At 42.1% G+C, this 13148-nt stretch overlaps 1 protein-coding gene across 1 annotated transcript in view; it reads right to left on the bottom strand.

Moving 5' to 3' along the window:
• The window catches only part of rint1 (RAD50 interactor 1), an 87120-nt gene that overhangs the window by 46488 nt on the left and 27484 nt on the right, over positions 1 to 13148 (bottom strand). The window contains exons 7-8 of the mRNA XM_037121264.1: positions 10266 to 10376; positions 9809 to 10034 (exon numbers count right to left, since the gene is read on the bottom strand). Coding sequence (XP_036977159.1) covers positions 9809 to 10034; positions 10266 to 10376 — 337 coding nt within the window. The remainder of the gene's footprint in view (positions 1 to 9808; positions 10035 to 10265; positions 10377 to 13148) is intronic.

Genomic DNA, 13148 nt, shown 5'->3' with positions numbered 1-13148 from the left:
TTACAACATCCATCCGATCGTGATTATTCTTTCTATTCTCACGTACACAGATCATATACACGAATTGATTACTTTTTAGTGGATTCTAGATTAATCTCAAATATTGACCACACCAAGTATCACAGCATAATAATAGCGGATCACAGCCCGATCACCCTTAAACTTCAACTGTCTCTTCCTAGGCAGGCCTACAGTTGGCGTTTTAACCCTTTTTTGCTCACAGATCAGGCGTTTAAGGAATACATCACATTGCATATTTCTCAGTTCCTTGAAATTAATGACAATGGGGAGGTGAATGATTCAATACTATGGGAGACACTCAAAGTATATATTAGGGGTCAAATTATTGCTTATGAAGCAACACTGAAAAGGTCTAGGCGGGGCAGGTTGGATATGATTGAGAAGGAGTTGCTGGCTGCAGAACAGGCTTATAAAACCTCTTTGCTTCAAACAGATTATAACAACATCCTCAAGTTAAAATACGAATACAATTCCATTCTAGGGGAACAAGTTGGCAAGACGTTGCTAAAACTTAAACACAGACACTTTGAGCTTGGTGACAAACCACAGAGGTTATTGGCTAGGCAGCTAAAGGGAGAGCAGGCAAAACGAGCCATCTATAAAATTAAATCTAAATCTGGTCTGATGCTAACTGACTTAAAGGATATCAACAGACGATTTAGAGAGTTTTACTCTGAAATTTACACTTCAAAATCAACAGCTACTCAGGCAGATTTTGACCAGTTTTTTGATTCGCTTCAGTTCCCACAGCTGGATGATGCTTTCAAGGAAAATCTAGACTTGGATTTTACATTGTCTGAGTTACAGGATGCCATCAAAGCATTTCCTACTGGTAGGGCGGCTGGACCAGACGGGTTTGGGCCAGAGTTTTACAAAGCTTTCTATGATCTCCTTGCTCCTATCTTGCTGCGAATGATCCAGGACACATTTAAAAACAAGAGGCTCCCATCCACTCTTAGTGAAGCAAACATCTGTGTTCTATTAAAAAAAGATAAAGATGAAACAGATCCTGGCAGTTACAGGCCCATTGCTCTCTTAAACTATGACTTAAAAATAATCACAAAAGTGCTAGCAAACCGCTTGGGCAAGCATATAGCTAGTATTATCCACCCAGACCAAACTGGTTTTATCCCAGGCAGGTACTCCTTCTGTAATGTCCGCAAAATCCTCAATATTTTATATGCCACCTATGGCAAAAACGACAGAGCTGCCATGTTATCCTTAGATGCTCATAAAGCGTTTGATATGATAGAGTGGCCCTATCTAATCGCGACATTAAGGAGATTTGGATTTGGCGAAACATTCATAGAATGGGTTAAAATATTATACTCTGATCCAAAATCCTTCATTCTTACAAATGGAGATAAATCTAGTCCGTTCTCCTTGCAATGTGGTGTGCGCCAGGGGGACCCACTGTCTCCCTTGCTGTTTGATATCGCACTGGAGCCGCTGGCACTTGGTATTAGAGGTCATCCAGGCATAAAGGGCATCAGGTTAGGCGACATTGAGACTCGAGTGACCCTTTATGCGGACGACCTCCTTATTTGTTTGACCGACCCGGCCGTTTCTATCCCCACCCTACTGGATTACATAAATTCCTTTGGGAAGATTTCTGGTTACACCATTAATTGGCAAAAGAGTGAATTTATGCCCCTAGTGGATCATTTTACCGAGGACTTCCTGGGTAGGTTGCCTTTCAGAGTAGTGAAGGATCGTTTTTCTTATCTAGGACTGAAACTGACCAGGAACTCAGAGCACCTTTTCAGATTGAACTTCACCGAAGCATTAGAGAAACTCAGTGCGAATATTGAGTCCTGGAGGACACTGCCCTTATCCATGATTGGACGGGTTAATGCTGTTAAAATGGTGAGCCTACCTAGGTTTCTTTATCTTTTTCAGAATCTGCCGGTGTACCTAAACGCGTCTTTTTTTAAGAAGCTTGAGTCTATTATACTGCCCTTTGTGTGGGGCTACAAATCACACAGGATAGCCAAGGCTCACCTACACAAACCTCTTGACAAGGGTGGCCTTGGTCTCCCTATTTTTAAACACTACTATTGGGCGGCTAACTCCAGGGCTCTTACCTATTGGAAAAGTGGGGGGGGACTGATTGATGGGAGCCCCTTGTGGTTACAACTGGAAGCCTCTGCGGCCAGAGACTTCTCACTTCCTGCCCTTCTCTTTTCTGGTTCTGCCCCGGTAGACAAGTCAATTAGACAAAATTTTACCCTAAAGCATTCTCTGCGAATATTAGATCAGATAAAGGTGGCCTGCCAGATTCCCAATGTTTCCATTCATGCTCCAATATGTCAGAATCATTCATTCAAGCCTGGACTGCTGGACGGGGTGTTTGGGGTCTGGAGGGAGAGGGGTATTAAAACATTTTTAGATCTGTACATTGACGGCAAATTTGCATCTTTTACTGATTTACGGACTAAGTTCAATCTTCCAAATTCCCATTTCTTTCGATACCTCCAAGTCAGACACTATGTTACGGAAAATTGCCCACAGTTTGAATCCACTCCTACCACTCATCCCTTTCTTGAAAATCTCTTGCTCCCTCCGGACTCAAAGCAGCTGGTGTCGAAGTTTGTGACATGCTTTACCACTGCAATTCCCTCAGATCATATTAGGGATGCTTGGGCCAGCGACCTGAACTCAGAGATATCACAAGAGTTCTGGGAGGAGGAAATGTCTCAGGTCCATTCTTGCTCTATCAATTCCCGCTACAGGCTAATTCAATATAAGGTGATTCATAGATTACACTATTCAAAAACAAAGCTAAACCGCATCTTCCCATCGGTGTCTCCTGTATGTGACAAGTGTTCTTCAGCTGAGGGATCACTAGCGCATTTATTCTGGTTCTGCCCAACTCTGCATAGTTTTTGGACTGCAATCTTTGAGTGGCTGTCACTAGCGTATTCCACGGACATTCAGACTAACCACGACCTGGCCATCTTTGGATGCTCTGTAACAACTACTCATCTACCACGCAATGTGCAGATGGCTTGGCGGACAGGAATGGTGGTGGCTAGGAAGCTTATTCTCCTGACCTGGAAGTCCACCACTCCACCTTGTTTTGCCCACTGGTTGAGAGAAATGCTGTCTGTTATACAGATGGAAAAACTTTGTATGCATAAACCCAACGCACAAAATCGATTTCAGAAAACATGGGGACCTTTTTTGGCACACTGTCACATCACCTGACAACCACAGGGACTTATCTGGCTATATAACTATGTAGTACAGTGTTGGTCTGGAGTAACTTATTCAGGCACTTTACCTTGCTCTTGAGACAGGGATATATGGATATTGCGATTTTTGATTTGTGAATGGTCTGGCAGCCCCCCTCTCTTTTTTTTTTTGGTGTCTGTGTTGTTTGTTTCCTCTCTTGTATGTCCTGTCATTGTCTTAAAAACATGTAAACTATAAATAAAGTATTAAAAAAAAAAAAAAAAAAAAAAAAGAACCTTCTTTCAGCTGACCATGGAGTCTCCCACATACCTCTGGCTAAACTCTAATAGCGATTTAATTTCTGTCAATGTTTGTGATGATGAAGCTTTTAACTCCTTCAGAGTAGTCTTCGGTGTCTTGGCAGCCCCCCTCACTAGTCTCCTTGCTTGCACAATCGCTCAGTTTGAGTGCCTGCTCTAGGCAGTATTACACATATGCCATATTCCTTCCATTTAATAATGACAGATTTAACTAAACTCTGGGGGTGTTCACTGACTTAGAAATGTTTTGTACCCAGCCCCTGACTTCTACTTTTGTATAAGTATTCTTTTGTCTTCTTGATGTAATTGGAGCCAGGACTATTGATTAACCTCACTGATTCACTGCACGTCAGTGATCTTAAGTGACGCTGCTTCCCTGTGACTCCCACCTGGGGACTTCTGTGAGATTGAAAGCTTAGGTTTACTGTGTCTTTCTCCTTGTCTATCTGTCTTAGTTGATATTTTTGATTTTTAAGTCTTTCATAGTCCCTCTGTTTTTGAACCATAGCTGATGTTAGACTTTTGTAACTTGTACGTATTTTGTCGGACTGAATTTGTTACTGGGTACACTGTTCCTCTGTTGATATTCTCAACCTATACTAGCTCACTGTTTTTGCCATTCACCGCAGTTAACACAGCCCCGATAAACAAGTGTTAAGATTGCTTGAGCTGACTGTTCTGCAGTTGCAGGGTGTCAATACTAGAGAGATGTGTCTGTGAATTAGAGCAACTTCTCTCAGTTAGAAACACAGCCACTGCAGATAGTGTTAGCCCCAGCCTGATAGCAGGCAACAGCAACAGCTATGGAGTTTTTCCCCGCTCAGCCATGGCGAGGGAGAAGGCACAGGAGCAAATCACCAGTTGTGTGGCCTGGTCAGCAGTCAACCCTCCTGACTGCTTACCAGTTTTCTGTCCTCACCAGCCCAGTTGTTAGTCCCGCTGGCTTGTGTGCCTCCCCAGCTCCCGCTGACAGGGCTAAACTCCACACGCTATTGATATATGATCCCATTGCCTCAAAAGTTATGAAAGTGTCATCAGACACTGTTTACTGTTAATCTGGGGCCAGAGCTTTCGACATGAAGGCAAATCTTAGTGTGCTGGCATCGTGTAGGGACAACAGGAAACTCAGGCACACAGCACCACAAGCGACAACAAAATTGTAATTCATGCATTCCGATTGTAACAAAACCTGCGGAAAACTTCACTAATGACGTTAACTCATTACTTGTTTCTCTCCTTGAGTCTGTGGCACCTGTCTCTACCAAGGCAATCAGCCAAAAACATCTGCTCCCATGTTTACGCGAGATCTCAAGCTGGCCTACAAGAAAATGAAACGTGCATGAAGAAAATCTTAATTGGACATTTTTTATCTTGCATTGCGTGATAGTGTACTTAATTATAAGCATGCTCTTAATGCTCTAACTCTTCAACTCTGGCTGGCTGCTGGTTTACTGATTTTATAAAAACACCCTTCTGCTGATTCTCAGTCTCAGCTGTTAACACTTTTGTGTCTCTCACTACCTTTCTTGAGATACTATTTAAACTTGTCACATTCTCAAAACCATCTACCTATGTCCTGGACCCCCTTTCGGCAAAACTGTTTAAGGATCTATGGCTAGCACTTGGGCCTAACAATGTTAAATACTGTTAATTCATCACTCATTACCGGTGTTGTTCCTGCTACTTTTAAGTCTGCTGTGGTTAAGCCTCTGAGAGAAACCACATTAGCTCAGTCTCGTCAATACTGGGTCAATACCCAGGATCTCTAAATAATTATATACCAGTATCCAACCTTCCCTTCCCAGCAACTTTCAGGCTACATTCTTACTGATAATCTTCTGGAACCTTTTCAGCTTTCAGCTTTCAGAGCCACTCATTCCATCAAAACTGCCCTTACTAAAGTGATAAATGACATTCTACTTACTTGCTCAAATTCTACCTCAGTGCTTCTGTTACTGGATCTCAGCGCTGCATTTGATAACATGTATCATGGCATTATTGTCAGACCGACTTGAAAGTCAATTTTGCATCTCTGGCCTGGCTTCCCTCGTCTTACCTAATACAATGTGTTTCTTACAATAATACTTAATAAATATTTACTGAGGTGAAGTCTGGTCTTGTCTATATGTCTATATATATTTCACTTCTTGGCCAAGTAATTCAGAGCTATGGCATACATTTCCGTAGGTGTGAGTGGAAAAGGACAAAAAAGCAGGAAAATATGTGGTATCTCTCTTTACATTTATATTTGTCCCGTTGTTGGCTTTAGCTAAGAAAGAAGTGGTTCGCCACACATCCAAAATTCTTAGAACACAGTGTTTCCCCTCGATTTTTTTGTAGCAGCTGTGCTGTGAGTTGGTAATCTTGCAACAGTAGGTGGGTCTAGGAACATTACTATTATTAGTAGTATTATTATTAGGGTTCTAACCCTATCATTTTATTAACATTATCATTATCATTATTAGTTGTTGTCTGCCGCTTGAGCTCTAATTCCTGTGAGCTGGAATAGGCCAGAAACTTGAAACTTGGCCCAATGATTGGAAATGATGTGCATCAACTCTTATTAAAATATGAGCCCAGTCAGCCACATGATGGCGCTGTAACTAAGGCTTGAAAATGCATTTTTGGGAAGGCCACACCCCTCACAGGTAAGTTTGACTTGGAATTTGACACACAAGTCCAGCTCCATGTGCTCTACAATAAAGCCTCTTGGACCATAAAGCTCGCCTACTTAGATTTTTTGCCAATTAGCATAATGTGAAAAACAGTAAAATGAACAGAACTTTTGAAAGACTGACTCTATCAACACTAAATTTGGTATACTGCTTCGGGGGATGAAAAGACACATTTGTAGTATAGATGAGCCAGATTGTTCAAAAAACATGGCCGCCACGGACCAATGTATTTTTGCAATGGGCAGGGCTTAGAAATGATTGGCCATAATTCTGACACCCTTTGCTCGATCATCACAAAACTTGGTGGGTAGGTTAACAACTGTACTGGGAATCTGCCTACCAAAGCATGTTGAGCTCAACCTATAGGGGCCGCTATAAATGCTGCACATGCGTATCTCAAAGACCATCGGACAGAATTTCACCAAATTTGGTATGCATGCTCTAAGGGCGAGTATTAACTAATATCTTGAGTGCCATGTTCATAGGTGAAAGTGGGCGTGGCCTATTCGTCATTAACCATCATTCTTTGCATTTAATCAATTTATGGTGAGCTGGAAGGACCCAGAGACACGAAACTTCATACATTGAGTATAAATGACGTCCAAATGCTGCTCCAAAAATTTGATCCCAATCCATCAGATGGGGGCACTATAACATAGGGTGTGAACTGCGAAAGGCTCTCCCCACCAAGCGCTACTGACTTGAAATTTTTCATACACGTCCTCCTAATAGTCCTCTACAAAAAAGCCTCTTGCACCATGAAAGCTGCTATTACAGACTTTTTGCTAATTTGCATAATGTTAAAAACAGTAAAATGAATAGAACTTTTGACAGATTGACTCTATCAACACCAAATATGCTATACAGCTTCGGGGGGATGAAAAGAAAAAATTCTACCATAAATGAGCCAGATTGGTCAAAAAACATGGCCGCTAGGGACCCATATATTTTTTGCAATGGGCAGGGCTTAGGAATGATTGGCCATAACTCCCACACCCTTTGTCCTATCATCACAAAACCTGGTGGGTAGGCTAACAACGGGACTGGGAATCTGCCTACCAAAGCATGTTGAGCTCTACCTATAGGGGGCGCTATAAATTCCACTAGCATGTAGCTGAAAAACCAATTTGGAGAAATCTGGGGCTTGTCATGGTTACGTGTTGCACAGATCTTTGAGGAACAGGGAGGCTGATGTCATCAACTGCGGGGGATGAGGGTCTGGGTGGCCGATTTGGGGCGAAAGAAGTTAGAACCTGCGGATTGCCGCTTGCGGCTATATATTTCTTTATTAATATATATTTCTCATGGAAACAGAATATGTTTCAGAAGTCAGTGAGCCAGACATGGAAGCTATTGAGAAACAAATTGTAATTTATGCATATTCATATTCATATATTATAGAGGAAGCACTAACATACAATAGCAATAGGTGTGTCTCATTTGTCCAGTTTATTAATACAATCTGCTGCTGGTTTGGAGTCACTGGGCCATATGACATAGCAGATATCGAAAAAACTGCAAGTAATTTAATGACGGTCCCTAAATCTGTTTCCAGAATTTCAGCGTGGCTCTGGGAGGGGAGCTAACTGTCCTCCTGCTGCTAACACTGGGCAAACCTCGGTAAAGTCGCGACTGGACCCCACTGAATATCCACCCAATATATACAACCTGAAACTAACCTAACCCCCGGTTCCATTAGTCGCCTGTTGCAGCCTTCGAATAGAATGATGAGGATTTCAGTCACTCAACTTAAACGGTGACTTGTAGAAATTCTACAAATAGCATTAATGACAATAACAATCAATTTCAAGATAACTTAGGGTGTAGTGCTTTCACTATGTGCAACTTAAATTTGCCATTAGCCCATGATATTAAACCTACAAAAATCTAAATCTTTTTTTTTTTTTTGGTGGGGGGGCGGCGCTGAAAATCCAGCAGCAGATTGCAAATAGGGGAAACACTGACATCAGATGACCTTCCTCAACTACTGATGCTTTGAAATCCAAACTCAAAACTTACTTGTTTGACTTAGTCTTTAATTAGCCCTTGACAGCGATTGCTAGCTTCTTCAATGCTGGTGGTAATGTACTCATTTAATGTTTTCATTGCATTACTAAAGCGTGATAATACTGTCATCTACTGACCATGTATGGGTAATTGTTTCTACAGTGATAGGTATATAGACTGAGTAACCAGGACATATTTCATTACAACTAGTGCAGTGACGGCAATGTTCGCAAAAAAGCGTGGCGGACATTATTTACCCTAAGTTTGGTTTTGGACCTGCTGGTGTGTCCGCCAACTCAGGAAGTGGCCCGTGTGGGTGGCTCTGGTGCGCACATGACTGTGGTGGCTCCGGTGGACAATGCTCGCGGAATTTGTAAAGCATTTATGAAATAATTTATTAACGTATCATTGCAGTCCAAACAAATGCAACATTGCACACCCTTGAACCAAGCAGCAGCCATGTTGAAACTCTCAGATCAGTCTGATCCTGATCCACAGAGATATTTGAGGAACACACACACACACACACACACACACACACACAGATTCATTATTTTTATAGAGCGATAAGTAGAAGGAATGTTGTAGAATCCCAATTGGTTGACTGACTGTAGAAACATCCATGTCTTCCTCTGCAAGTTTCTACTTTCAAATTGACAGTAAATTCCTTTGCTGAACCATCCCAGAAGAGAGCCCGACAGAGCCATCGAACCAGTAAACTACTTATCACCTCTGGGACAACCACCCCAGAATTCAACCTGAAGAGGTTTTCTGCAAACAAGTGCTGTGGTTTCAACCGAGCCCCATCCTTGCCCAGCCTTTACAGCTCAAGGAGGCATGAACCATTTTCTAAAACTGGTCATGACTGAGTTGGTGTCAGTATTATTATCACTCATTATCATCTTTTTGACCGTAATCCAACCTCCAATTGTCTTCTATCCAGTAAATATTCATTTGTGTCAATAATCACTCAGTAAAGAAACATTTTTAGTCTCTTAAGTCACTTTTAGATATTTGATTTAACTTAAATCATCAATTTGATTTACATTTTTCTCCTCGGAGGTGAAGCCCCTGAAATGAGTGCAAAATCAATGTGATTCCACTAGGCATTACTTGATAGAAATCTCTTTCCATTTTTTTTGTGTGTAAATTCTTGTCAACAAAGCCAGATTATATTGACCAAGATTCCACCTATAACTGCAATAAAAGTAGAAAACATCCAAGGGGGTAAATACTTTTTATAGGCACTGTAGTTACCGAATTCGAATGAGGCCTAGAGGCAAGACTGCAATTGTGTTTTGGCAAAATTACTAAATTACTAAATTAAATATTTTATTAATTAATACAATCCTTCATTATCATTATGACATTAGCATATTAACAATACTGAAAACATGTCTGTTTAATATCCAGCACCCATCCTATGTAGATGTTTGGCTGAATAAAATCTATGGTTTCCAAAGGTAAGCAAGTTTAAATTAATTAAATTAAAAAAGTTCTGACAATTGCTCCTGCTTTCCACTTTGGATGCTTTGATTCTCTCTTTATGTGTGGAAGTTGAGGAGGAAGGTGGACTCCTGGAGCTATGTACCCTCATACTTGACAACTTACTCTTCTTTTCCACAGTGAGCCACTTCTGAAGGATTGCGTCCTCAAGCAGAAGGTGAAGGAGACCAGGCAACACTGCTGGGTATGACAGGTTGCTCCGCAGCTCCTTCTCAAATTGCAGTACCTCCTCCACCAAGTGACAGAAGAGCATATCATCATACAGAAGCCTTGAGGCATCACTGGCCACCTTCTCCTGGACTAGAGACAACAGGCCTCTGCACAGCTCCACCTACATGCACATGAATATAGAACAATTATGGCACGTGCGCACACACACGCGCACACGCACGCACACACAAATAACTGAAAAGCAGACTGTCTTTGAAAAGGAAATTTTCCTGTAACGTACCTGGTCACTAATAAGAAAAGAAAGCATGTATCCATAAAACTTTTGCAAAGTCACTTATGTCACATTCTAGACCAAATCACACTGAATAAAGTTCATTACAGACCAGCATACCCTCGCACTGATGGTTGTCCCAGCTCGTTCCAAGATAGGTTGGATCTTTTCTTCCATGAAGGTTGAGCTGTTACTCATCCACATGAGAACCTGAGTTAGGTACCACTCCGGCTATGACACACAAAAGTTAGAGGAGAAGACTGAGTTTCTATAAAGCTTGGTCACTAGTCAGTATCTGAGCAAGGTCAAAATATTTAAGGATGCTGCAGAATTTGCTGTAAAGCAAGAAGTGAATGTGTAAGAACTATCATAAAAAAGGGTCAAGTTATGCCCAAAAATAACTCATTTGAAGTGTTCATAGCTATACAGGGAGAAAGCAAGGAGGTAGTTTAAATTCGGGGGTTGTGGCTCATACTGCATTTTCAATCATAGAGTCTCACCTAGAGGGTATTTACTGTGTTGCACTTGGTTACTTATGTGCATGTATTCCCCTGTGGAAAAAAGCAGTGGTTCTTACTCTGCTGTGTCTAAAAATCTAGATCTGGCTAGCAAGAGAAAGACAGAAGTGGCACATGTTTAATGCCATTGATGTTCTTTGAACACATTTGTTTGCAGGGTATGTGATGATGTGGCAATGTACAACAGGACGTGTTTCTGTTTCTTGAAGACGTTTCACCTCTCATCCAAGACACTTCTTCAGTTCCAACTTACTGTAGGGGAGTTGCAGGCTGTAAAATCTGTGTAGGAGTGTCCTTATAGAGTCATTAAGGACGCATGTGAGCTCTGAGTTTCAAAGTCATTAGGGCCACTTGTGGGCCATTGAACCAAACAGCCTTCGTGTGGGTTGATAGAACTTGGTGAGCACAGGTGTGAATCAGAATCAGAAATACTTTATTGATCCCTGAGGGGAAATCACTTGTGTTACAGCTACTGCCATTCAACAGTCTGAGAAATAAGATGAAAAAAAAAACACTGAGCGAGCAAGAATAATAAAAAAAAAAAGAATGAAAATATAAGAAATGTACATCTATATATAGACCGTGGTAAGTGAATGGTTGTTAAGCTGTCTGGGGAGGGAACTCAGTTCTGTATTGTAGGTGAGTGATAAGTGATGTCTGAGTAGTTGGACTTCCTGTGTTGTGCCAATCGTTTGTGAAGGGAGATTGTTTTGTCTCCCCAATGTACAAATCTGCGTGTAACAGTATAAAATACTTTATTCTGCTTATGCCTGGGTGTATTAGGTTGGGTGCAATTAAGTCTCTGCTTCAGCATGTTGGTAGGTATGAAGAGTACCCAGATAAGATGTTAACTGAAGATCCTCCTTAGGTTCTCAGATATTCCCACAACATAAGAAATGACAGCTTCTGTCTTCTTCAATGTGTGCAGCACAGTCCAAGAGGGCAGACTGTCTCCTCTGACATCTTCCCGTGTGAACTTGATGTTATTGTCCACTGCAAGTATACACTCACCGGCCACTTTATTAGGCACACCTGTCCAACTGCACATTAAACGCAAATTCCTAATCAGCCAATCACATGGCAGCAACTCAATGCATTTAGGCATGTAGACATGGTCAAGACGATCTGCTGCAGTTCAAAGCGAGTATCAGAATGGGGGAGAAAGGTGATTTAAGTGACTTTGAACGTGGCATGGTTGTTGGTGCCAAACGGGCTGGTCTGAGTATTTCAGGAACTGCTGATCTCCTGGGATTTTCACGCACAACCATCTCTAGGGTTTACAGAGAATGGTCCCAAAAAGAGAAAATATCCAGTGAGCGGCAGTTCTGTGGGCGAAAATGCCTTGTTGATGCCAGAGGTCAGAGGAGAATGGCCAGACTGGTTTGAGCTGATAGAAAGGCAACAGTAACTCAAATAACCACTCGTTACAACCAAGGTATGCAGAAGAGCATCTCTGAACACACAACACATCGAACCTTGAGGCAGATGGGCTACAGCAGCAGAAGACCACACCGGGTGCCACTCATGTCAGCTAAGAACAGGAAACTGAGGCTACAATTCACACAGGCTCACCGAAATTGGACAATAGAAGATTGGAAAAACGTTGCCTGGTCTGCTGAGTCTCGATTTCTGCTGCGACATTCGGATGGTAGGGTCAGAATTTGGCATCAACAACATGAAAGCATGGATCCATCCTGCCTTGTATCAACGGTTCAGGCTGGTGGTGGTGGTGTAATGGTGTGGGGGATATTTTCTTGGCACTCTTTGGGCCCCTTAGTACCAATTGAGCATCGTTGCAACGCTACAGCCTACCTGAGTATTGTTGCTGACCATGTCCATCCCTTTATGACCACAGTGTACCCATCTTCTGATGGCCACTTCCAGCAGGATAACGCACCATGTCATAAAGCTCGAATCATCTCAGACTGGTTTCTTGAACATGACAATGAGTTCACTGTACTCAAATGGCCTCCACAGTCACCAGATCTCAATCCAATAGAGCACCTTTGGGATGTGGTGGAACGGGAGATTTGCATCATGGATGTGCAGCCGACAAATCTGCAGCAACTGCGTGATGCTATCATGTCAATATGGACCAAACTCTCTGAGGAATGTTTCCAGTACCTTGTTTAATCTATGCCACGAAAGATTAAGGCAGTTCTGAAGGCAAAAGGGGGTCCAACCCGGTACTAGCAAGGTGTGCCTAATAAAGTGGCCGGTGAGTGTATATTCTGTGAGGGCTTCCATTCCCTTGTTCTGATTTTGACCCAGGTGTTGCCCACATGCCTGAATCAGTGGCTAGGAGCAGTCCCTCAGAAGGTACACAAAGCCCTGCTCTAAACTACTTCGACGTAGAGGTTCGCCAATACTGGGGACACCAGTGAGCTTGTCTTCCACTGGACAGAATGTTGTCCTGTAGCAGGCGTTTCTTTACTATATTTACTACTTCTTGACTGGGAATACATGCAAAAAGTGCTGTGACATC

Source organism: Acanthopagrus latus, chromosome 14, assembly GCF_904848185.1.
Source record: "Acanthopagrus latus isolate v.2019 chromosome 14, fAcaLat1.1, whole genome shotgun sequence".
NCBI lineage: Eukaryota > Metazoa > Chordata > Actinopteri > Spariformes > Sparidae > Acanthopagrus > Acanthopagrus latus.
This window is presented reverse-complemented; position numbering and strand designations above follow the sequence as displayed.